Source organism: Vanacampus margaritifer, chromosome 6 (assembly GCF_051991255.1).
Source record: "Vanacampus margaritifer isolate UIUO_Vmar chromosome 6, RoL_Vmar_1.0, whole genome shotgun sequence".
In the NCBI taxonomy this organism is placed as follows: domain Eukaryota; kingdom Metazoa; phylum Chordata; class Actinopteri; order Syngnathiformes; family Syngnathidae; genus Vanacampus; species Vanacampus margaritifer.
The window spans coordinates 26,271,354-26,298,464 of record NC_135437.1 but is presented as its reverse complement, the minus strand read 5'-3'; the positions used below and the strand labels follow the sequence as shown (position 1 = coordinate 26,298,464).

Genomic DNA, 27,111 nt, shown 5'->3' with positions numbered 1-27,111 from the left:
CTCTCTCTCTCTCTCTCTCTCTCTCTCTCTCTCTCTCTCTCTCTCTCTCTCTCTCTCTCTCAAAAAAAATACTTGCATAAGTGCTTTTGTGTTATAATTTACAGCAAGTAGGTTGGCACACACACTTTCCTTCTGTATTTAATTCACATGATGCATGTTAGAACAAACCACAAATAAAATAAGTGAATAAACACTAATATTTGCGGTGTTTGCTTGTATTGGCGTCGGCAAAATGGACAAAAACTACAGTGTGTTCTTCCCATCGCCTTTGTAAATACAATCATGTGATCTAGCAGTTAGTATGAATTACAATGTGTAATTTGGTATTTAGGTTTATCTGGTTAAGAGTAGACACAATGTAACTCACAAAATACATCATTCATAACTGCTCCCCAATTCTTATCACTTTTCCAATGATGGACATTTTTCTTGTGCATCTGCATGTCACATAAAGATTTAAATGTTTCTGATTAATTGATGTGGGTTTGCCTCAGCTCCACTGCGAAATGGGACCTCGTACGCCTGCTGTATAATTTAGACGTTAAAAGCATGTCAACTCAATTACACGGGATTTACTAGAAATTTGATGCAACATCCTGCCATCTGAAGATTATCATCTCAGCCAAGGACTCTCTTTTTCAACAGTTAAGCTTTGATAATTTCGATCGAGGTTTTATGAAAACTTCAAAGAAAACAAATGTCATGCTTCATTTAGTTCATGTTAATCTGAATGTATTTTATTGTATCGGTTAATTTTGACACAAATCAACTATTAGTTAGAAATATATTTCTAATGAACATTTGTTTTGTGCATTAAGCAGAAGAGTGAAACTCCCCCATGTGGCTGAGTAAGGCACTTAAGTTGTCAAACTGCTGCTGGGAAAGTTAGCTACAGCTCCACTATTTTAAAGAAGGTTGAATCTCTGTCAGCGTGGAAGTATACACCGCCACTGACTGTAAACATGTGTGTGTAGACCAACAAAATTAAAAATGAATTCATGTTGAGATGTTTTATTGAGATTTTCAATTAACATTGCCATTCAAACCACATCATGGCATCAAAGGACTTCAAATGGAATATTAGGGCTCGTTAGATATTTCATAAAAGATCACATTTGGGTTGAGAGATCAGCGTTTAAGCTATGTTGTGCCAATGGTGTACTTGTCATTTATTTGGAAGTAGCTTTAGGAGAAGATGGGAAGTTCCGGCACATGCACCTGGTGTTTGGTTGCCAGGCAGCGGGAAGGGAGTGTTGTAGTGGGAGAGCAGGGCAGGCAGAGCAGACATAATCATATACAACAAGAAAGGATCAGGAATCATTGAATTGGCTCCTTGCAGAGGACGATTTCAAGCTCTCCGCGGTACAGCTTCCCTCCATCAGACAGGCTCATGATGCTCTGCTTGTAGCTTGTCAGGTTCTTCAAGTCTGCCTCCTGGAGGACAAGGGGTGGTATGACAGGTCATGTATGATTAACTCAGGAAAGCCGGAGCTAGTGCATTTCCTGCCACCAAATAAAGGCATTAGTCAAGTTACTGTGTACACAAAATGAGAGCAGAATAGTAAATTTTATTTTTTAAGAACACTTATAAATAAGAATGCGTGAGACCAGAATGGATTGCATCCAAGAGTTACTGCTGAACTTTTCTTATCTATTGTAATTATCATCAGAATTCATATCAGAAAATTAATTCATAACAATCATGTTAATTTTCTGTTACATATAGCTGTGGGTGACAAAAGCATAATTGTGAGTTTTATTTGTGATCTTTTTTTTTTTTTAATTCAATTCTTTGCCGGTTTGTCAAAATATGTGAAACCAGCATGTGGTGTAAAAAAAATAAATAAATGTTGAGCAATGCTACTCTAATGGGCAAAATATCAAAAGCAGATACACTTGCGCACACACTGTTGGAAACCGGTGGTGTAGTGGTCACTAGAGAAATTCCTATACTCTCAATTGTCACCACCTTTTTTTTAAAGTAGTTTAGAAAAATATCCTGTTTTCGAAATGGTGACATGTAATAAAATATGTCATTTGTACTTGCTCACAATAATAAAATGATCATGTTCTTGATTAAGACCAGTTTGTAGTTATTGTTGGTAACACAAGTAGCCTGAATTATTGTAAAATGCATTTATCATGCGACAAACATACAATATAAATAATATGTTACAAAACAATACGTAGTGAACAATGACAAAAATAGTGGAAAACAGTCTGGTTAGACCTCAATATTGTTTTAGGCCGAATCTTAAAACTATTTGTTCCCATCCTTGTGTTTTAACTTACGTTAAAATGAACTACCAGCCTAGCTTCTAGTTCAGTTTTAACTAGATCATGTCGATTAGCGTGTAGCCAGCGGCATCCACCACAGGGATCAAACCCATGCTGCGATGAAGTCTCTGGTGTATAAGTGCAGAGCGCTTCCCGTGACCTAAAGTTCTGAAGGATTATTTTTCCTTGGCAAAGCCCGCCCTACTCTGCCTCCGATTTGCTCATCAGTCCTAATGCTTCAAGTCAGCCAACGGGAGTACCAGTCAATTAAGTGATACTCCATTTATATTAGTGTTGTTCCGATACCGTTTTTTGGCCCCCGATGCCAATACCATACCGATACCTAAAGTCTATATTAGCGTCAGAATTAATTTTATCGGCATGTTACTTGTTAGTACTCACCGATACCGATGCCACTGTTTTAATGCAGTATCGGGGCCTCTGCCGATACCAGTATCGGTATCGGAACAACACTAATTTATATAGCGCTTTTCAACCTTACAAGACCCTCAAAGCGTTTTACAGTTTGACTACACATTCATCTACTGATGATGCAGCATAAGAAGCAAATGGGGGTTCAGTATCTTGCCCAAGGATACATGTTGCCTTTCAGCCCGTGAACGTTTGCCAGTGTTTACGAAGATAGCGAATGTTGATTTCTCATCTGGTCTCAATATTCACTAAATGTTCAATAAACACCAGATGTTCGCCAAATGTTTTTTTCTTGTCACAAAACCATTAAAAAGGAACTTTTAGTTCAGTTTAGCGAAAGTTTAACAAACTTTGCGACCTTGAACGATTCCTGACGAGAAAGATACTTTTGCAAATTCCCCCCTCCAAACCTACCCCACCTCTGTGGGCTTTTCGAAAGCTCTTGACTCACCGTCTTGTTTGTCAGGCAAAGGTCTCGTAGCAGGGCATCCAATTCTTGCTCGTCAATGTAGCCATTCCCATCCTGAAACAAAGATAGACAATATGTGCTGCTTTAATCCTTGACTTCTATATATTTTCAAATGTCTATCTAAGAACTGTTTGTTGGATAAAGTCCATTAATTATTTCTCACGACACAGAATGCATAACAGCAAAAATGCACATAGTTTTTTTTAAAAATGTTGTTAACTCTTTGACTGCCAAAAATGTTAAATAACGTTTAGTAAAATCCTATGGAGGGGTGCCAAAGACGTTAAAAGACGTTTGTTTCAAAACAGAGGTGAAACTAACCAATTTCTATTGTTGATTACCGAAAAACGGAATAAGGTAGAAACAAACTTTTTTTTTCTGATGAAAGATGAGAGTCCAATCTTTCATTTGGTAGTATGTGTGTTTCCATAGTCCAAACACATAATTTTCTGTGGACCTTGAAAGATCAGTCAAAATGCTTAAATCGGCTGGCACACACGGTATCCCTTTTCTGAAAACGTCTGGCAGTCAAAGAGTTAATAAATATTCAACTTCGATGTATATCTTGCAGTTTTTTCAAATGGGCAGGAAACAATTCACATCAATTTTCCATTTATTCTGTTTGAAGATAACAGAGAACTGAATGAACCTGCAATTTCTTTTATTTCACGAAGATGATCTTTGGAGTTTCTTGACTGAAATGTACCACATCTTGGGAAAAAAAAGAGAACTTTGTACTTGGCTTTGAGGACACAGACATCTGGTCGCGCACAGTCGTGTGAAGCACTCGGCCATCATCGCGTGCCACTTGACACTTACCGGGACTCTTGCTGTGAGCTTTGTTCGAGTTTAACTGACCAGACGCACAGCGCTCTGTTACAGAACCAGTGGCAGCAGCGGTCTGTGCTCCTCAAGCAGCACTTACATCAGGATGATGACACTAATTACACACCATTTGCCCCCCCCCAACACGCACACGCAGTCATCGATTCACACTTCTGGCATGCAAGCACAACCAGACGAACCAAACTTCAGATTGGTGACGGTAGATTAAGTGGACAAACATAGACAGGTTGATTTATATACGAGGCTCATTTTAAATTGAACTGTCACCACTGTCCCACAAAAGTGAGCTTGGAATTTATTTTGTACATGAAGAATGTAGTTGTATAGGTGGCCCTATTATTGTATTGCTTTGCTTGATTGCACTCAAACACAGCCGTGGTTCAATGCTGTGCCAGCATGTGTATGCCTACTGTTATTGGGAAAACTTAAAAATCCGTGATTATGAGTTTTGCTATTCAGTGTATAGTTTCCGAAACTGGAAAAAGTCTAATTGATGGGATGATGAGGTGCCAAAAGCCTGTGATTACTGGGTAATTGCGTCACCTTGTAAACTAATCAATTCAACTCCTATTACTTACTCCAAATAAAAGAACAACTTTTGATTTTTCTAATGTCCTGATCCGGAAATACTGTGCAGTAAAATTGAATTGTGTTTCGCAACCTACCTTGTCGTAGAATGTGAAGATTGCGTTGAACTGCTCACTGGTCATCTTGACACCCTTTAAAAATAAAAAGATGATTCTACTTTCACTTCAAGGTCAAAATGATCTAACTAATTCGATATACATAGAAACCATTTTCCATTTGTTATTTGCTGAACCCTACCTGGAATTTGAGCAAGAAATTCTCCTGAACAGGTAGAAGTCTGGGAGAGTGGTAAATTTAATCAGTGGACACAAAATAGTTTTCATTTATATCAAGATGCAGACAATGGGTTTCAACCTAAACATTACCCGAGGGAAGCAAAATTGCACATTACCTTGCCATCTCTGAAAGGCCCAGTTTTCCATCTCCATTGAGATCAAACATCCGCAGCTACAAAGCCAAGCAGAGACGGGAAGAGGCGGAGGCTGATGAGAATGGCAGCTCATTCATAGGTTAATGCAGTCGGTATGATATAACGTTGAGCAATAGAACAATGGATGCAGTTAAGTCTAACTTTTCAAATTGGAGCTACAACTTTGCACAGAAGGTCAATAAAGGGACAATCGACTAGTTCCTTCAAGGTGAGTTGAGAGCACCCAACACCCCCCCCCCCTCATCAAGCTAAATTGATGTCCATATTTACAAATAGTCATCATATTGTGTTTAGATCGAGCTGAAAAACACCTTCAATAGTTGTTACAAATGCTTCACTCATCCCTGAAGTGAAGTAACAAAGTGAAGCCATGTGTGATCAGCAACCTGCTTCACCAAATCAGGTCAGGCCACCTCTGGGCCTCCAAGAAGTAGCAGATGTTAGCACATCTGGATTGTAAACAAAAAACCTGCAGGACACGAGCTGCCCAGACCACTCGTGCGCAAAATGGAAGTCCTCGGAGTAAAATGTACACAAACATCACCTTTCCTCACACTTGACTTTTTATGTTTGTGTGTGTTTTTTTTTAGATTAATTGTTGTCTTTAAATAAATAAAAAAAATCAGAATGAATTAAACTCAATCATATTTTATACCGTACTTCCTGTTTTCCAAATGGTGTTTAATGGCTATGTTTAATACACAAACATATAATCTGCGTGAAATAAATGTAAATGCTTGTTTGTGAGAGCATCCACACATGGGAACGAGCCTTACGATGGTCTGTGTGTACTCGTTAAGCTTGTGCTCGTCGTAGTGTCTGTTAGCCTTCTTCAAGAGGTCCGACAGAAAACCCTGAGCAACACACACACACACACACACACACACACACACACACACACACACAAAACAAAAATATTTCATTACCGCAGAATCAGTGCACATGGATCATTTGGATAAAACTGTCTTGGTATAATGTTTACTAATTTGGTTTTATCACACATTAAAAGTGCAGTACATTGGAAACCATCAGGGCGAGTTAACCCCTTTTAAGTCTTTAATCATTACAAACAAGTATAAAACTAAAGGCAGTAGATAAACTGGGATATGCATTTTTACTGTTGATTCTTTGTGTTTTAAGAGTTTTGAAGTGATAGATGATGATTGATAGGGAAAAACATAAACATGAAATAAATAAACAATAAAAAGCAATACAGTTTAAGTCAACATAGAGATTCAAGGAAAAGCAGTTAAACGAAACGAAAGTAGACTGTACAGGTTGTTTGCGTTACTGCGAAAGCCACAGTTTCACATCTGATGCCTACAAGCTCATTTACATTTTTTCTTAAAGCATGGAAGGATCCACACCTCTTTTGTACCTTGCACATTGGAAATGTGATCCCATAACGACAAACAAGTTATGTAACCATGAGGTGACTGTGTTTACTCCCAGAGTGGGGCACTTTGCTTAACAAAATTTAAGGAAATGTTTTGATGGATGGTAGAAACGACACTGATTGCTTTTATTCTGGAAACTTCACCTGAAAAGGAAACACAAAAAGAACGTCTTAGCTTCACTCAAACAAGTTTCTGTTTATCAAAATAGATTTATCTCCAGGACGTGAATCTCAAAATTTGGTGATGTAAACTTCTTGACTGCAGACAATTTTCATTTAAGCATCCAAAATGATTTGCAAAAGTTATTGTATTTACAATTATGTCACTTTGTCCGTTGATCATCTAAAAAAGGTGTTCTGCATGTGATTGCTGTCTTTCTTCAATTGCAATATCATTGTGGTGGGCGCACAAAAGCATCAACCTGAAAATGTTGAACTCAATCTTGAGATTAAAGACTTGTTTTTGAATGCAATCCTTTTTGTTCCTCAACCACGCACAGCTATCTTTAAATATCAGATCAACTAAAATGTGGTTGAAACCAAAGGTCAAATGCCCAACATAGGGCAATGACTACAGTAAGTGACGGAGCAACACTTCCTGTATGCCTTCTGCATTTTACCGCTGAGGTGCTATTGAGCAAGGTCACCAACAAAATGCTTCTTGAGCATTCATTAAAACTCACCCAAAATGGTGTGAGCTGGCTGTGTTCACCGTAAACAAGGTTCAATAGATTACATGAATTAAATGCTGAAGCACAATTTTGTGCAGTCCATGCAATATTTTATACATACAGTTGTGCTCATAAATTCACATTACCAATAGTGTGTGCGTGTGTGTGACATCACAACCAATCAGCTGTGATGATTTCTCAGATTGTACTTCTTAATTAATTGCATATTCATTCATTCTGTAGTTTTCAGTGAGATAGAAATGTTGGATATGCCTTCAGGGATATTCACAAGACAATTGGACTTTTTGAACGGTGATGTTATCAGGCAGAATTACATCTTTTAATGTCTCCAATGAGTTCCGAAAAAGCCATTTAAAGAGAATGTGCAACGTCAGTGAAATATGTCAATTCTTTTATTCTGAAAATGTACGGTAGAAAACCAGTCTTTCATGCTTATTTGAAGGAATTCAGAGAAATTAATTCATTGTTACTGTGTAAACCCCTATGGCAGGGGTGTCCAAACTATGGCACGGGGGCCATTTGTTGCCCGCTGACCATTTTTAAGCGGCCCGCGGCATGCACTAAAAATTACATTTGATACAAATAAATTTATTTATATACTATAGATATTTTTTTTAATAGGTAAATTAACTATTAAGAATTATGCAAGCATCAACATTTCTCTTCATGTACAAACCCAATTCCCAAAAACTATACAAATTGTGAATAAAAACTGATTGCAATTATGTGGAGGTTCCAAATTTCAATATTTTGTTTATTTTAAGGGGAAAAAAATGTTGATTGTAAATTTCATGGTGCCAACAAATCTGAAAAAAAAAGTTGGGACATGTAGCAATAAGAGGCTGGAAAAGTCAATTGCACTTATAAAAAAACAAACAGTTGGAAGACCAGTTACCACTAATGAGGTCCATTTGAGGCAACTTGAAAAAGAGCTTCTCGGAGTGGCAGTGTCTCTTAGAAGCGATTGATAGAGAATCATCAATTTCTCCAATGTTGCGCAGAAATCAAAAAATCAAAAGATAGTGGCGAAATATCAGAAAGGTGTTTACCAGCGAAAAATGGCAAAAAGGTTGACGTAATCATCATCTACAGTGCATAACACCATCCAAAGATTCAGAGAATCTGGAACAATCTGTGTGTGTAAGGGTCAAGGGTGAAAAATCATACTGGATGCCCATGATCTTCGGGCCCTTAAACGGCACTGCATCGCAAACAGGAATGCTTACTGTAAGAGAAATCACAGAAAGGGCGCAGCAATACTTCCAGAAAACATTGAACACAATCCAGATGAAACTCGACAGTACAAAGAAGAAGCCATTTCTAAAGCAAACCAAGAAGCGCAGGCGTTTCTCTGGGCCAGGGTTTATTCAAAATGGAAACCTGTTTTGTGGTCGGACGAATCCCGATTGGAAGTTCTTTGTGAAAAACTGGGGCGCTATATCATACTGACTAAAGAGGACAAGGACAACCCAAGTTGTTATCAGCACTCAGTTTATAAGCCTGCATCTGTGATGGTATAGGGTTGCATGAGTGCGTGTGGCATGGGCAGCTTCCACATCTGGAAAGACATCGTCAATGCAGAAAGGTATATTCAGATTGGAGAACAACATATGCTCCCATCCAGGCATCAACACTTTCAGAGAAGATCTCGCATTTCTCAACACGATAATGCCAGACCAATTGCAACATCATGGCTGCGTAGGAAAAGGATCCGGGTATTGAAATGGCCAACCTGCAGTCCACTTCTTTCACTTCTAGAGCACATTTGGCGTATCATAAAGAGGAAGGTGCAACAAAGAAAGCCCAAGACAGTTGAACAGTTCGAGAGACGCGTGTTAGACAAGAATGGGACAGCATTCCTATTTCCGAACTTGAGAAACTTGTCTCCTCGATCCCCAGACGTTTGCAGACTGTTGTAAGAAGAAGAGGGGATGCCTCACAGTGGTGAAAACGGCCTTGTCAAAAACTTTTTGGAGATTGTTGACACCATGGAATTTAAAAACAACATAGTTTCCCCTTAAAATTATACATTTTCTCAGTTTAAACTTTTGACCTGTTCTCTATGTTCTTTTCTGAATAGAATATTAAAATTTTGCACTTCCACATAATTGCATTCAGTTTTTATTCACAATTCGTATAGTGCCCCAACTTTTTGGGAATTGGGTTTGTAATACTGTGGTGCATAAATATATTGTTTTCATGCAAAATAGTTTCCTACACTTTCTGCTCAGCTTCAAGGTCCAAATTGTGAACATATCCCATGATTGATTTCCAAGTAACTGCTTTAAAATTAGTCAGTTTATGATAGATTGCTCCTGTTTTGGTCCTGATATGGAATTCTGTTGCTGTTCAGTGCAGAGGCTAATATTTTCTGGTGGGTAGCAGGGTCTCGACCACCCCAAAATTTTGTAAAATCCTTAAATATTTACCTCATAGAAAATTGTTGAGGTAGCAGTTTTTCCAAAACATATTTTAACAATTATTATGTGATGTTTTAATAGTTAAACATTATGTAATTGCTTGATGTAGCCCATTCAGACCCGCTATTTTTCTGCTGGGCAAAATTTCTCCTTTTTTGTGCTGATTTTGACTCTTTTCCCACATAAGTAGAACATGGAAATTTCGGGGGTGGGCGTTATCTCATGTTTTTAGTTGTTATGGTGGACGCCAGGATATAATGGCTGTAACGTCTTGTAAACTTACCAAGCTTATATGTAAAAAAAAATTGACATGAACATCATGCCAATCAATTTGCGATTGGTTTAAACACACAAATATGTCATGTCCACTGGGAGCATCTATGGGTCTGAATGGGTGAGTTTTGGTTTGCTTAATAAATTACAGTCAAAATATGTAACGTGGCCCTTGCATTGTTGTGTCTTATGTATTGGAGGAAAAAGTTTGGACACCACTACCTTACGGTATGTAAACTTAAGGCCTAGATACACCAATCCGACGTCGGCCAATTGTGACCGACGCCTATCCCCTGTGGCGTCGACCCAGACGTCGGCAGGTCCCGTAGAAAAATGACGTAAATACACACCGCACCAACTATTACGTACCTTCAGCACATTCGCGCGAGAAGCAATTCCCCTCCATACCATCGGCGGCGGTAGTCATTGTTCCTAAAGGCAACCGAAAACCTCTTTACGGGACGGGATATAAAAATATAAACAACACATACCGGTTACTTTTTCTCTCACAATGTCCTCCCACGTGAATGAAACCCTCCGGCTTTTTGCACAGTATCGTATAATGCTGTCAAAAAGTAATTAGTTACTAATTACGAACAGTTGCTATACTGCTCAAGTATAAAAGTAAATCCTACCTGCTATATCCAGTCACGTTCCCACGTCATGCCAAAGTTTGGCTTTCATACCTTTGTCAGCATACCACTTAACGGTAATATCATACAATGCCGGTCCCTCTTGAACCAAAGAGACTAAATCATCTTCCCAATCTTCTGTCTAGACAGACATTGTACGTTCAAATGCGGAGGGCACACCAGGGTGACGATGTGCAAATTGAGCGGGGGGAAAAAAGGCTCAGGCTTTCCATCAGTACTGTTTTTTCGCGTTCGTCACTTCCTCTTCTTGCCCAGTGCACTGATTCGCTAGCTAACAGCCAATCACAGTGATCGAATGCCCCAAAGCCCGACGCCAATTAAACATGTCGAATTTGTTGAAAACGCCCCCCGACGTATTCCAACTCGATCCGACTTTACGACAGTGATTTATACACTGATCGGGACGTTGGATTGGTGTATCTAGGCCTTCATGAGCACAATTGTACGTGTGTGCGCGTGCGCGTGCATGCGTTCATGTATATGCAAACCTCATGTATACACTTAAACAGCCCTCAGATCCCAACTCGATAAGCACCAACATCTGATGACAAACTAAAGGGGTAATTATGAGTTTGCTAACACAAATAAATGTAGGAGATTGTTTCTGCAACATGCAGTTCACTGTTTTTATTGGTGTGCACCAGTTAAAAATTAGTCGGTAAGACAACAGTAACCATTAAAAATGCATACAAATCAAAACTCGGAGTTCATTAGCGAAAATAATAATACACAATACAGATAAACAAACAATGGTTTGAATATCGCAGGCGTTGGGCGAAATCCAGCCCCTTATGTCACAATTTGTAAATAGAATATTTTTTTCACAAATCTATACTATTAGTCAGTCAACAAATTTGTGTAATTTTAACAAGCCAATAGACCAAATGTGGAAAATGGCTTGCACTCTTTCACAATGCAATGTCAATAGTTGAATAAAAATGCCATTTTTGGGGTCTCCTGAAAAGTGATGATGATGAAGGAGGAGGATTCCGCCCGACACCAGCGATGGAAAAAGAGGGATTGGTTATTACAATTTGTGCTCAGAAGATTGAGTGGATGAGGGGGAGAAGGCAAAATAAAAAATGACAATTCACGAGTTAAACATGTTTTTGTAATGGTAACGGCGTTTCCGCCGTTTAAGACACTGTTGCTTGATTGCCTATTTTGTTAAAATCAAATTCAAACCTTCAATTCGTTGGCTTCAATGTAGCCGCTGCGGTCTGTATCGTATCGACGCCATGCCTGAAAGAAATGGGAAAAGTAAAAAATATATACACTTTTATATTTTGTTTCCAAGTTTGAAATCTTTCCCATGCACCCTAATACACAGACAAAGGAAGCAAGGGGCACAAGGATACGAGCAAGGAAAAGATGGTCCTTTTAATTAATGTTTTAATCTAGCAGCTGTCCATGTCCAAAGAAGGACTCCTTGTCAAAGATGGATGGTCCTCCCCCTTTTTTCATCTCCCCGTCGCTCCCCTTCTCGTTTGCGTGGCTCTGCAGAGAGGAGCTCGCAGTGGTGTTATCCATTATACATGACCCTGAAAATAGAAGGTCCTGCTTTCTCATTCTAACCCTTTAAAATCTCTTTGCTCACTTCCTTCTCTACACACCCTTCAACAAAGACCGATTAATCCCCCTTTCTTGTTTTATGTTCTCCAACTCTGGCGCTCGGCTTCCCAGCATCGACATTTCATTAAGTTTCCTCTGCGACTGTTTGCAGCCGCCCATCCGTTGTATCCTCCAGACATTCTCCTTTCTTTGCCCTCCTTCTCTCATTTCATCATTTTCTCTGAATGACACTGGAGAGAAGGGCACATTTTCCCCCTGCATGCAATTGGTTCATTCTTTTATTGCTGCAAATCTAACAGGAAATCTGCCATATTCTTATCTTCATCAGGGATTTGGTGGAATAATTATTTCATATTCCATGTAGCTTTCAAGGCTACGAGTACAGCTCTGTGTTATTTCTACAATCATTCATTATTCATACTGCACACAGCACCAAAGGTCTTTTACCAAACTTGGGATTATTAAATAGATTTCATACATTTGCTATGAATAATTATTTTCTGAAATGACTGTATTCAAGTATGTTGTCCTACCACCATAAAAAGACTGCGAAAGAAGGTTAATGCCATGCTATTAATGTTTTAGGGCACAACTGTTTTGCATTGAGCTTGTGATGGAGATTTACCAGTCACATGGTTCATCCACCAAAATTTGCATTTACTTCTTTACATGTTTGAACCTGAAACCTGACAGGAAGTGGGTTCAGACAAAACATTGGGATTTGTTTGCTGTGCTTGATAGCCCCGTCTCAAGCCTCTGCAATACGCAGTAAATCTAGATAGAACCCTTTTCCTTCTGTTTATATAAATGTCAAAAGCTGATTAGCCAAATCCTTTCATCATGCGCTCCAGGCAGGTCAGAGGATAATCTGATGATTTATTTTAAGGCAAAATTTGTAAAATGACATTTTAGGGGCTGCATGAAGTGATCACTTTTCGCTACAGCTGAACAGCTTATTATTGACAATTATGACTGACTAGGCTGAGGACTGTTTGCAGATCTTTGGGTCAAAGTCCTCTCAAATAGTAATTTTCATTGAGAAATACAGTATCTCTTTGACTGCCAAAAACGTTATATAACGTTTAGTAAAATCTTATGGGGGAGTGCCAAAGACGTAAAAAGACGTTTTTTTTTTTTTTCAAAACAGAGGTGAAACTAACCATTTTCTATTGTTGATTACTCAAAAACGGAATAAGGTAGAAACAAACTTTTTTTTCTGATGAAAGATGACAGTCCAATCTTTCATTTGGTAGTATGCGTGTTTCCATAGTCCAAACACATCATTTTCTGTGGACCTTGAAAGATCAGTCAGAATGCTTAAAATCGGCTGGCACCCACGGCATCCCTTTTCTGAAAACGTCTGGCAGTCAAAGAGGTATTGCTTATTTTACATTCTTCTTACTTTTACTTTTTTTTTTTTTTTTTAACTTGTTTATGCTCTAAAGGTGCTTCATAATAAATGTAGGTTCTTTGATATATAATACATTCATACAGCAAGTTACTAGTAATTAACTTGCAGTACATGTAAAGCCAGGAAAATGTGTACTGTTACATTGCGTTTTAATAACAAAAGTAAGCCTTCAAGCCAAGTCTTGTTGAGAAGGGACAACATAAGAAGATATAAGTAATAATTCAAATAATGCTTACCGCCATGAATTCAGCACTGGAACTGACAAATTGTCTGAAGCAGAGCAAGAAGTTCTCTTCAGTGGGAAGAATCTGGGCCAGCTACAGAGATAGAATGAAAGAGAAATGGGAGAGATGAGAACAAATGATAGCACAGTCTTAAGCGATGGCGGCTGGAAAACTTTTTCACTGTTAAGTTGTAAAGTCTTACATAAATAATATACCATAACCTGCGGTTGCCCAAGGTGGATCTTTTTTTATTCAAGTTTTTGCATGTTTAAACTTACGAATTACTATTCCTTTGAAAAGGGCATTATCGCAAAATGGTTGCTATACAAAATGGGTGCTTTTGATTGACATCTCTTCACTTTGATTACCATTATAGTAGCATGTTTTGGGGTCTCCACATGAGTGAATATTGAAATAATCAAACTAAGTCTATAAACCAAAATGTATACCCTTGAAACACATTATTGTAGCACTTACTGAATTTAGTCAACATCTATTCAGAACTGAGTTATTTGTTAAATGATGAGTTGATATCTCCTCAGTCTTAGTTCTACTGGACCCGAGCACTGCCTTTGAGTCAACTATGTGATCTTATTACAGAGATTCAGACACTGGGTGTGAATATTTGGTAATGCTATAAACTGGCTGAAGTCCTATCTAAAGGACAGGATGTACTTTTTGTTGAAAATGGAAACCGTGTCAGACCAAGTGGCTATGACCTGTGTGGCTCCCCAGGAGTCAACCCTGGGACCCCCAATTGTTCAATCTGTACATGTTCCTTTTAGGCCGGCTAATGCGCATCATTTAAATTGTCCTCCAACAACTATGTGAATGATACTACATGTCACTGATGGCAGGTGAACATGGGCCTGTCAAGGCAGAACAGATCAGTGTCTGAATGCAAAACAATTGCCTCCAGCTAATTTCAAACAAAAATGAAATCATTGTCTATGGCCCACAGAAACAAAGAGGATGTGTTATCAGTCACGTTGAGACACTCTCACTTAAACATAATAATCAAGTTAGAAACCTCGGTGGTATATTGGACTTGATCTTGGATTTTAACTGCCATATAGAATCAATACCATCATCAGCTTTTTAGGATCTCGAAAACATTCCCCAGATCAAGAAATACTATCTAAATTGACTAAAGAGACTAATCCTTTTTTCTTTTTTTTCTTTTTTAATCTCCAGCAGGTTAGACCAACAGCGACCAAGGGATGCCATCAAGCTGAAGAAGGAGTCTTAATCAAAACGGCTTCTGTCGACAGCACCCTGGAAAATTAGAAAGATTCTCCTTCGCCGGAAATGAGGGTGTGGTCAATTTAACATTCAAGGTAGTGGTACTCAGGTTACACCCAACATCCACCCCAACACTCAAGGGAATTTACTCTGATAACTTTTTATCCTGACCCTGCTTACTGCTATTGCTATCTATAGCAAGAAGCTGATCTTTCTAAAAACAAAGTAAATACTGTATTTAGATATATAGTTTGTGTAATTATATTTGTTGCGTGTTTACTTTTACAACAAACCCCAATTGGAGTGTCATTGAACACCCTTAAAGGAGAATTGTGGAATTTGTCACTTTAGTACTCATGACTGCCATCTCTGGCCTAAAGTGTAACTACAGCCTCTGTGTCAAGCTTGTGCATGGTGCACGTGGGAGTACGTGCGCTCGAATAAACTTTTTTTTTTCAGTTTTCTTGGAGTCGGAGCTGGACGTTGGGCTGTGCTTGAACCTCATGTTTTTTTTTATTCCAATTTCCATCTCAATTGTGTCATGTTCGCGGGGACGAGCATGAGAAGCGAAAATCGAATCACAATTGACTTTTGATTAATTGCACATTCCAACACACAACTGCTACTATGACAATTCACTGCAATGCATTAAGCATTTCTGGTGGAAAAGTCAGATAAAACACACTGTCAATATATTGACAAGCAACTGAGATGCCACCTGACTGAAAAAATGACTTCTATTGTTAGATGTGTGATGAGCTGAGGTTGTGTAGATATATTCAATAGTTCAGTGCAAGTTCATTTCCAGGTTGAAACGCCATCAAAGGTTTTTACTTTCTAAAGATGAGGAGTTACTGCAGCGCCAGCTCAGTGGCCTAGTGGAGTGTCCGCCCTGAGACTCAGAGGTCATGGGTTCAGTCCCCGGCCGGGTCATACCAAAGACTATAAAATTGGGACCCATTTGCCTCCCTGCTCTGACACTCAGAATTAAGGGTCGGAATTGGGGGGTTAGATCACCAAATGATTCCCGAGCGCGGCTCCTGCTGTTTCTCGCCGCTCCCTCTGGGGATGGGTCAAATGCGGAGAAAGAATTTCGCTTAGGTGGGTGTGACAGTCAATGATACTTTAACCTTCACTCCTGCTGTGCGCCACCCGCAGATTTTTGGTTTTGAGTTTTTACACGTTTCCCAGTGAGCCAGGCCAGAACTACAAAGGTGACGTAAAGTTAATATCCTCAGAGACAATTTTGCCATCACAACAGATGCAAGAGTCAGTCAACAGCAGTTAACGTGCCGTCTCCCTATCCACTCCTGCTAATTTGCTCGGGCCAAGCCAGCTGCTTCCAAGCCAATCAAATCAATTATCAGTGCCACAGATGTTCGTTATCTAATGAGGGGAGGGGCATATTTGATCCAGAAAGTGTTGATAATCTCCCATGATGTAAAGACAAATTTGAATCTACGAAATTATTAAATAAACCAATTCTTAATAAAAGACGCTTACTTGCTGTTGGTCACACATGAGAATGGTCTAAAAATTATCTTCAGGAGCATTTAATGTTTCAGCTGTACGTGCCAGTTTCATTTTTCGGTGAAAAGTTCTATGCATAATAACAAGGATCCACCCAGTCTGTGTCTTACCTCTGACATTTCAATTCTTCCATCTTTGTTCTTGTCAAACTTCTGCATGAAATCCTTCATCTTTTCTCTGAATGTTGAAGGGTCCTACAAACAGAACATGCATACTGTTATGAAGTAAAAATCAAATGTAAGTGCATGCGTTAGAATGTGTTGAACGTCTACTTGACCCACCACGCCTGCTCCTTTCCGGGCGGATCCCAACTCCCGAAAGAAATTCTCCAACTCCTTCCCTTCGATATAACCATTGCCTTGTCGAGACAAGGGACAGAAAAAGACACAATTGACTGAAATTTAAACAAAGTGGAGTCTTTCAACTTTAATTTGAAAGGGGTTCACAAAACTCTGTCATTTACCATTAAGGAATTTCTGCCATTCAAAGTAGACCACATAAATTTTCAGGTGACTCAAATGTACTTGACTTGTAAATATAACCATGTGAACCTTTTGTAAAGCGCTTTAAGCACCAATATTATTATTATTATTATTAATATTAATATTATTATTATTTTTACTACTACAATAATAACAAGAAGAAGAATATGCTATATTATTATTATTATTATTATAATTATTACCATACTTTTTTTTTTTTTTTGCTAATGTTTGAATAAAGTTCATTGCATGAAAGCTACTGAACGCAAGAAAATTATATTTTAAATCGCTATTGCCACCTGTTGATGAAAAATTAAACTGCACGCTCCTTTCTTCACGTACACAATGCGCACATAACCTCACATCCGTAGACAGAGGTAGGGAAATTTGCGGCCAGAATCCAGTCTGAAAATGATTGGCCAATTGCTTGCAGGAGTTTCCATTGTGAACAGCTTAAGGTGTTAATCTACTAATTAAAAGATGTTTCAGTCATAAATGGTCAAATAAAAAGGGTATTGTAAAGATATTTTTGGGCTAACTGTTACAAAGAGCAGCTTTAAAGTCCGGTCTGGAAGTAATAAGGCATGGGTCACTTTTTCGAACAGTACTCGACAGAGGAATGACCTGATTTTGGTTAATAAGTGTGCAAAGCATGACTTCATATTGGAGATAAATACCAGATTCCAGGTTTCCATCAAGCTGGACCACAATTAATCACTTGTGTGTCAATTGTCATAGAATGTCTATTATTACAAATGGTAGAGTCATTATTAATTATATTTTGACAGTTTTATTTCAAACCCATTACAATCATGCATAAAGACAAAATCTTAAAAACTAACATTATCCAAATACTTTTTTACTTTTGAAAACAGCTTTCCAGTCATGCAGATGTCTCTTCTGCATGGATAAGTCCACAGTGTCTATTAAACATGAGCCTTTTACCAGTCACACTCTTCCTTCCCTTCTGGCTCAATAGATTAACCAATTAAATATCATAATGCAAAGTGATGACTGCACATACTGTCAACAGGGATGTGATTTTTCCGCTAATTCACGGAATTCCGCTTTTTTTTATCCCCCCCCCCCAAAAAAAAAAAATTATTATTATTTCTTTTTTTTTAGTAGTTCATTGTGTATGCACATGACTCCGACAGATAACATCTTCTGCTATAACAAAGACATTTGTGGTATGCTCTAATATGAGTTACTTTTCATTTGGTCATGATACAATTATTTGTTCATGAAATTTGAACTCTTCAACATTATTTATGTGTTAACTTAGTAATCACATTAGTTAGATATGATGATATTCTCAGTGATAGTTTTTAAAAGCAAAGACAGTCCAATGTTTTTGAATGTGACTGATTTTGAGTTGACTAAAACTGCCATTTTATATGGGATAGTTCAATATACATTGAAAATTTATGCTGTTGTTTTGTCTATTTCTTTGTCATGTGAGTGCATTGAAAGTACTTAAAAACACGGAAAACCCATGAGCTCCGGGGGGCTAAATTTTCAGATAATTTCACTTTGGTCAAATCACATCCCTGTGTCAAGCTATTCATGGCAAATCAGCTTCTAGAATTTTGAACCTGATGATCCATAGGTGGCTCCTCTTATTCCAGAGGTATCGATGAAATCATCAGCAAGTGGACGGCCATGGGGATCATTTTGAGCCAGTGTTTTTTTTTCATAACTGTGAAGTTAGTGAAGTTTAAATGTTTATAAGAGCCTGAGTTCTTCATAATTGCCTTTGCTCTTGTGAATTAGATGTTGTCCATCATGATTGCTGTCATTTATCCATCCATCAATCCATTATCTATCACATGTTCTTGTCAGGACAGCTGTTGTCTGAATTTCACTAAGCAGGCCTACTTTACGTTATGCCTTATTTTTATTCTGAGTGTGATGCTCCTTGAAAAAAAAAAAGACATTCAGAAAGCAAATAATGGTGCTCCTTTTGTGAATGTGTGCCAACATCTTTTACCAAGCCCGTCGGACGACTGGACAGATGGCTCCAAACGATTTGACTCGCTGCTTCTATAAAGCCCTGGAAGGCAACGCAGCACTGCCTCATTTAACATTAACAAAGATTATTATGCCATCTACTTCCTCTCCTCTTCCTCAAACTCATCATCTCGCTCTCTCATCTTCTCCTTCATTCTACTGACATTTAGCGGCTTGTGTTTGTGTGTGTGTGCATGTGTGTGTGTGTGTGTGTGTGCGTATGGGGACATGTACTGTATGTGCTCCTTAGTGATGTTATCACAACTCATAAATGCTTTCTCCTGCTGTTTCCATAAGTAGGACAGCCTCCCTGCTATGAAGCCTCTCTCCTGTAGGTCTGACTGACATTTAGCTCTCTGGGGATAAATGACCTCAGAGACAATTAAAGCAAGTGCATTGTGGTTAAATACAAGGAAAGCAGCATGAGATGCCAATGAAAAATGATTTTATGAATTCCCTAAGGAGCCATCATCTGTTCAATTGAAAGAAAGAGATATCACATATATCACTGTATATGCATGTTTTAAAATATAAACAGCTTGTTCTTTCATTCAGCACAATCTATGAATTTTTTTTTTAAATCTAAATATAGACAATTTGGTAAATTGAGAAGCGCGTGTACCACAATAAGTTAAAAATCGTTTCGTTTCGTTTAATTCTTAGCAAGTCAGTGTCCCATCACAGGTGAAGTATTTTTAGAACAGATCCCAGTTAATCATACACAATGCGTGCACTTGCAGGAGAAGTAAAAAAAAAAAGAAAAAAAAAAAAAGGTAATTGAAGGCAATTAATTCACTTTAAAGAGGATGATGCTTACGCAACTGCAAAAGAAGAGCTCATTAAGGTGACAGACAGTATTAGCATTATTGGTGGGAGAAGGGGGGGGGGGGCTTTTTTTAATTTTAATTTTTAACAATATCTACTTTGCAAAAATTCACCTATGGCGGGTGGCCGTGGAATGTATCACCTGCAAAAAGTGAGGGAACACTGTACTGGGCAATAGTACTAACTTGTTATACGAGCCTTCTTTTTTGTTTACTGTTTTTTTTTTACTGCAGTCATTTCAACATAGAGGGAATTTTGAATAAGTAGGAATGAAATAAATTAGGGTTCCGGTCCAGTTTGCTGTTAGAGAGCACATTTACAGTTTTGTGCTATTTGTTTGTAATTTGTTTTTACAACGTCAGCATAACCCACTAGATTTATATTAATTTAACGGGAGAACCTAATTAGACTTTGCCAGAAAAATTGTCAAGCATGGTCTCTCAATACAATAAAATTTGTTTTTCACTCACTTAATATGATGGCAGCAAGGCTCACGAACAAGTATAGCAAAGAAAAGTGGCTTCAGTGAAGGCCTGGCAAAAGGACATATGCGCTCAGCTAACAATCAATTGCGACTTCAGAAAACAAGTGAGCCATGATTGGTCATACCTGAACCTAGAGGAACTGTGATGTCATTTTCAGTCGACAGCAACAGGCAAAGTGGCCACATCTCCACAACAGATGATGCTGTCACGGTTCTTTTAACTTTTTAGCTTTAATGATGTATTTACAGTATATGTTCTAAAGTGCAACTGCCAGAATAATAAATTTAGAAACGTACATCAACTAGCGCAGGCACCCAAGAGATAATTTAATGCAGGTGAGGCACAGTGCATCAGCTGCTGCGCTGCCTGGGCAAGAATGCTGATTTCAAATGAATTCAAATTGCTCCCCTTCACTTAATTGATTGTTTATATGGAATTAAATTACTCTTCTTTTTTTTTTTTTTTTTTTGGAAATTAAGAGTTAGTAGAACTAATAGAATTATATTGAAGGTGAATTTTCACCCGTGTTTTGGTGCCCCCTAGTCCACGGCACCCTTAGCATCTGCCTAGCTCACCTAATGTGTTAGCCGGCCCTGCATAATAGCATTGCTAAAACAGCAAAGAACAGATTATTAAATGAAAATCATTTTATTTTATTTCCTTAATTTGAACATTTAACTATTAGGTATTCTTTTTTTTTACCTCAACCATAAAAATAAAGATGTTGCTTTGAAAATAAGAACAGTAATAGCTATAAATTAATTAAAAAAAAAAAACACTAATCAGAATAAAGAAAAAATCTGCCTTTGTTATAGTCACTATTATAACAGTTCGACTCCATTCGTGGACGTGTTAGGAGTTTGATTCATGTGTCTTGTCTGTTTTATGTTTCAAGAGTGATTAGATTAAACTCAAATAAAAAGTTAACACAGAGCGCATATTGGGCTTTTGATGACATGTGGTGCGGATGAGCGTTCAGTGCAGACACATCGCACACTTATCCGATTTATATCCACATACGAAAGAGGCCCAGGTCGGATTTTAAAAAATCGGAATTGTACTTATTTCATACTGCATGAAAAAAAATAGATATGTGTCACATATGGGCAAAAAAAAAAATCGGAATTGAGCTGCAATGTGAACGAAGCCATGTTTGGGGCAACATGATAGACTTTTTTTTTTTTTAAAGAACAGAGCAAAAATGTATTTTCCCCTTTTTGGAGGACGAGGGAGGCTCCTCCTGCATGTCACTTCCTTTTCTCCGCTTACCAAGAAGGAGATTTAAAAATAAATAAATAAATGAATATGTTGGAGGCACTTTACTTCAAAGAGGCTGTTTAGCAACCCTGCATGCACGAGACTTGCACTGGCATGCGCTGTTATGATTTTGGTATTTTGGTGTAGCTGAGTCACATTATTGATCTTGGAAATAGATTATTCAATGTTTTCACGTACCCCTGGTTAGGAAACACTATAGAGCACTATGAATTCTATGGAGGGAAAACCATCACACATAAATAAGGCACTTGCGTTCTGCACATCGAAACCTCTCTCAAGGCAGGCGTTGCATATTTGAAACATCTAATTGCCTATTCCCTAATTAATCCACATTGATATTCTTTAGCTTTTTTTTTTTTTTTACTCAAAAGTACCACTGCAGACCTTCGTTGTGCACTAGCAACAAACAGTTTCCCAGTAGCTCACTAGATGGCGATCTCTCTCACTTTCAAAATGTCTGCTTTCTTGGTTTCACTGAAATAGATTTTCTAGGCATCAATTTCATGTAAGTATCACTGCCAATCTTCTTTATTTTTGAAACAATTTCTGCATCAGATGACTCAGGACAATATAGAGATAGAGTATATGCCAATTTGTAGGTTTGATCTCCTTAGGTTTTACCCCAGGGCCAGCTGTATTTCATTGTTTCAGATTCGTAACGTGTGCCTGGACGTGTGCCAATGGATGCCATATGCTTTATCTACTAGTTTGCCTATATTTTGAGCAACAATCAATACAGACGCTCCCCTACTTACGAACATTCGAGTTGCGAACAACGGTACATACGAACATTTCTGCGCGTACAGTATGTCGAAAAATGTTCGGAAAGAAATGCTGTAAGTTAGATTTTGTATTGCGCGTAGTGCTTCTTTCCGCAGCTAATACCGACGATTGGCGCTGTGAGAGCTCATTGGAGGCTGAGCAACGTGGCGAGGAGGAGGAGGAAGAAAACGCCGGTCCCCATGAAGCAGGAAATAACTTTTGAAGCCGATTCCAGCGACGACGAAGAATCTCTCATGATATAAAATCCTCCTCTTCCTCCTCCTCCATCAAATCCTTAAGCATCGAGTACATCTTCCAAAAGTAAGTTAAACTTCATTTTATTTATCTTATTACGTACATGTACATACTGTGTGTGTGTGTCTTTCGCTCTCTCTCTCTAACATATGTAGTACAGTACAGTACTGTACGTATTCTCTCCATTTTATTAAGTTTTTTTCAGTACAAACCAATGCAGGTTACTTGTACAAGCCTTAAACATACTTATAAAAACCTGCAATATACTTATATAGGCTTTAAACATAAATTATAATACAAAATATAGCACTGAAGCAACTTACGAACAAATTCACCTTACGAACGATCGTCCGGAACGTAACTCGTTCGCAAGGTGGGGAGCGTCTGTACTAGGGTTATTTTCCTATCACCAGTGTTTTCTTATTACTTTGAGGAGTCATTGGTGGTATATCCTAGGGAAACTGAAATCATTTGGAGTAAAATGAAGAAGGTGGTTGAAAGAGAAGAAGGAATATGTGGAAGTGAACAGACCCCACAAAATCAGGGTGTACAACAACAACATGGGAAGAGTCTTTAAATGTTCCAGAATGCCATCAAGCTGCCACACCTCCACCTCAGAGGATCATTGCACCGATGGGTTGACGTCAGACTATTGATTCTATTATTTTCCCCATTCATGCTGATAAACATGGACGATGCAGATTGTGCAATACTGGCTAAACGCAAATGGCCTGCCTGAAATGCAAAATTGTTTCTTGGATTACCAGACGAAGAAGTTGTTTGTCGAGCATTAGCAACTAACAAGTGTTTAACGTGTGTTATTCTGGTTATTCTGTTGTCCCTAAGCGTCTTTTAAGCTGTTTAATGACACCCCAGTTGGAGTTAACTATAAAACTAAACACACAACAATAACACTTACATCCAATGTATATTTAAATACAAAACATGCTTCATTTTTAAAACATCGCTAGCCTAGCGCTAATGCTAAAATCGAAAGAAGGATCCCATTCAAATAACAGGAAGTTAACTTCGGGAGTGTTTTTCTTTCAAATAATGAATATTCACACTCAAATGCTGTGGAATCACATACTCACAGGTAAGATAACACTAGTTTCTGCCTCATATTGCACTTAAAAGTTGTGTTCCGAAATCCTGAAAATCCCGAAATTTTGATTGGCTTTCATAACTCAAAAGCTCCGTTTACGTGTTACTCTTTTTTTTTTTTGTCTCCTTGAAAATCCATGAAGTACTATTTATCTTTTTTGTCTTTCCTTTTCATGGGCTGATCTGAAAAAGAATCCGATCCGTGACTCAAATCCGTGATCCGATCCGAACTGTGACTTTGGTGATCCGTTGCACCACTACATCCCAAAAGATTCTTGTTAAGACAGCTAGCTTGAGTTTCTTTTTCTAAAACTCTCCAAACCATAAGCAGTGGCACAAAAAAAAAAATCATATTTTAAGGCTATGTAAAGAGCATTTTGCGTTCAAAGGAACTTGCAGTCCAGCAATTTTAAATGTTTGGTCTCGTCATGTGGGTGATTTTGATTCATATTCAAGATTTCATAGCCATCTTAACAAAAAAAAATTGTTGACAGCAAAGGTACTATAATTAGCAGGAGGAAGTGCAGGTGTTTTTTTTTCAAGCTTTGAACGGAATGAATTAAAAAGACCTGACCGGGACAGCAGAGAAAGATGAGAAGGACGCAGCACACAGAGGAGCTACAAGACGCAGGCGCAATCCAGAAGAGATTTGATCCTGCGCCAACAGGGGAATAGAAATGGTTTCATCATCTCTGGATGCATCCTCCTATGTATTTTTAGCTACTAACTCTGTGATGTTTGTTCAATCTCAGCAAACAAATTAGCTCTCCTTTCTTTCTGCTGAGCAAGAAGACACTCCCAGTAATGAGGGAAGAACTCACACACTGCAGCCAAATGTGCGGATGCGCTGGTCGCATTTGATTAGCAAAGTAGCTTTTTGCAAAGTACAATATATGTAAAAAGAAGGGGAAAAAATAGGACTCCAAAACCAAAACAGTGGTGATGCTGATATCCATAAACTCCAAGCAGAAGCTAGACAGCCCTTCATACCATCTTCATTTCTCCGTGGAATAACTTCCAGCACAAAAGCAGGCGTCGTCAAAACAAACTTCAGGATTGTCACCCGGGGGAGTGTACATGCATGTAAAGCAGGTGAAATGGACATCTGCATGTGCGGTTCAAAAATAAGCAAAACATTAAAATTGCTCTAGTCAAATAGAAGATATTCACTGGACAATCACCCAGCCTGTTGACTCTTGAAATTATTTTAATGTTAATTTGACAAAATGGGCAGCATTCTGGGTGCATGTTTTTCTTTACTTTCAAAAACCTTTATATGAGGATACCTGAAGAATCAAAATGGTCTATTTGTGAATGCAGGTGTGAACAGTTTATTGCTTATATTCCCCTCCGCCCCCCCCCCCCCCCCTTCCCGCAGTTTAAGTGATATATTGCCTCTATCCAGTGTCCTATTGATCACAAACACGCACACACACGTAGAAGAGGGAGGGGCAGTGGGGGTACTATTGATGAATTACAACATTGATAATTTCATGCTGACAGACACTGGATCAATAAAACCTATAGTTAGGAGATTTTTTTTTTTTTAACTGCATAAAGATGTCACCTGACACTGCACTTATTGACAAAATGTCCCCAAGCATGCTTATGAATGGTAAAGGAAACCAATCTAATCAACGTTCAAAAGCACTTTAATCCTAAACAATTATTTGCAATCTAACAAATCAAATCTAAAGACTGTTAAAACCGCTGTTGAAATATATTGTATACTGTACTACATCATCACCCCCCCCACACACACACACACACACTGATTATCTGAAACTAATTATGTGTTAAAATAAAGAAAACAAAGCAACGAACACATAGGCCTACACTTTAACCAGTTTACGAAGACAATATTATCCATTACAAAAAATAATTGTGAAGGTTACTCTTTAAGTTATGCACACTTTCCCCTTCTATCACTGCATAACGATTAAAAATGTCCTCGCGTTGTCATTAAACCCTCATTAACAGCGTTAAAATCATCAGCAGTTGCCACCAAATGCAAAAACAGCACAACTTAATTGGATGCAAACGGCCTCACCATCGGCATCAAAATGTTTCCAGATGTCGAGGAACTGGGACGCGGTGACCTCGGCCAGGTGCAGGTGAGGAGGCTGTGCTTTGTTGGCCATGATGCTGCGCGCGGATGCTGCACGTCTGGAGTCCGCTGGTAACTTTTCTGTGGCTCTTGTCAAACTCGAGCGTCAAGACTTAACAGTGGCGCGCCGCCCGCTCTCTCGCTGCTTTTTAACTCTGTACTGGCCGCTAGGGGGCGCATTGCGCACCTACATCATCTCATCTCATCCGTTCTCTGAGCGTGCACTCAGCGTGTCTCTTGCGTTGTCCTGCTGCTGTGCATCGGCGTGTGTGCGTGTGCGCGCGCGCGCGAGCGTCAGCACATCTAAGTGCCTGCCAGGGCTTTGCCAATGTGTGCGAGGCTTCACAGACATTAATTAGAGCTCACACACTAATCACATTTCCCACATTGCCTCCAGCAAGCAGTGATTAGCCCACATAATAAATGTAAATTCTGGGAAAGAAAAAAAAGCATTTTTCATTTAGTGCGCTGTACAGTGGAGACGGACAAAGCCATGGGAGAATGGATGAAGAAAGCAATGCTTATACATTTGCTTAACTTTACTGCTTATTATACTCAAGGAAAGTAATAAAGCAGTGACGAACTTACATGGCATCTGTCCCAAGAAGTATTTCCTTTTTATTGCATAGAACCTGTGAAAGACGTGAATATAACAGGCTATAATTAACGCAGATTTGTGAAGTAGAAAAATATAATTAATGAATTTCTGTTCCTGTACAGTCTTCGAGGCTGCACTTCAATAGTATTCCATCATTACTTTATTGGGGTGAAACTCCAGATAAATAGGCATGTGTACCTATACCAACCTAACCATCTATCTATCTATCTATCTATCTATCTATCTATCTATCTATCTATCTATCTATCTATCTATCTATCTATCTATCTATCTATCTATCTATCAGTACTCAACACTTGTGTAGTCATGATACCGATACCAAGTACCAGTACCGCTACACCCTAAAAACGGATTGGTCAAATTAACCCCCCAAAAAGGTTACATTTGACCAATCTAGTTGGTTGTTATGTGTCCGACAGATCCTTTGGTTAAAACAACCACTCTAGAATGGTAGGTGTTTTCAACCAATATATATTGGTTATTGGGCCAACCGGTACAAATTGGTCATTCTGACCAAGACATTGGTTAATCTGTGTTAGAGGCTGACAAAAAGTAGTACCGCTGATTGTCACACCCTTCTAAGTGGGGCAAAAGTCGTTCTCCGCATTTGACCCATCCCTTTAGGGAGCAGTGAGTAGCCACACTCGGGAATCCTTTGGTGATCTAACCCCCCCAATTGCAACCCCATAATGCTGAATGTCAAGAAGGAAGGCAAATGGGTTCCATTTT

At 38.6% G+C, this 27,111-nt stretch overlaps 1 protein-coding gene across 1 annotated transcript; it reads right to left on the bottom strand.

The window, feature by feature from the left end:
• Nucleotides 1-995: 995 nt before the first annotated feature.
• Nucleotides 996-25,998, bottom strand: calb2a (calbindin 2a). The gene is made up of 11 exons (XM_077569326.1): nucleotides 25,707-25,998; nucleotides 16,737-16,813; nucleotides 16,566-16,649; nucleotides 13,696-13,776; nucleotides 11,662-11,718; nucleotides 5,819-5,896; nucleotides 5,004-5,059; nucleotides 4,850-4,889; nucleotides 4,690-4,743; nucleotides 3,161-3,232; nucleotides 996-1,434 (listed from the first exon to the last, which is right to left on the bottom strand). Exons 1-11 carry the CDS (start codon nucleotides 25,795-25,797, stop codon nucleotides 1,318-1,320), a joined length of 807 nt encoding a protein of 268 aa, XP_077425452.1. The 5' UTR covers nucleotides 25,798-25,998; the 3' UTR covers nucleotides 996-1,317.
• Between the last annotated feature and the right edge of the window lie 1,113 nt (nucleotides 25,999-27,111).

Coding starts and splice junctions, on each gene's coding strand:
- calb2a (XM_077569326.1), bottom strand. CDS start 25,797: ATGGCCAACAAAGCACAGCCTCCTCACCTGCACCTGGCCGAGGTCACC. Junction 11,719..13,695: donor CCAGTGCTGAATTCATGGCG/GTAAGCATTATT, acceptor CATTTCTTTCAG/GCATGGCGTCGATACGATAC. Junction 3,233..4,689: donor TCTTCACATTCTACGACAAG/GTAGGTTGCGAA, acceptor TCTTTGTTTCAG/GATGGGAATGGCTACATTGA.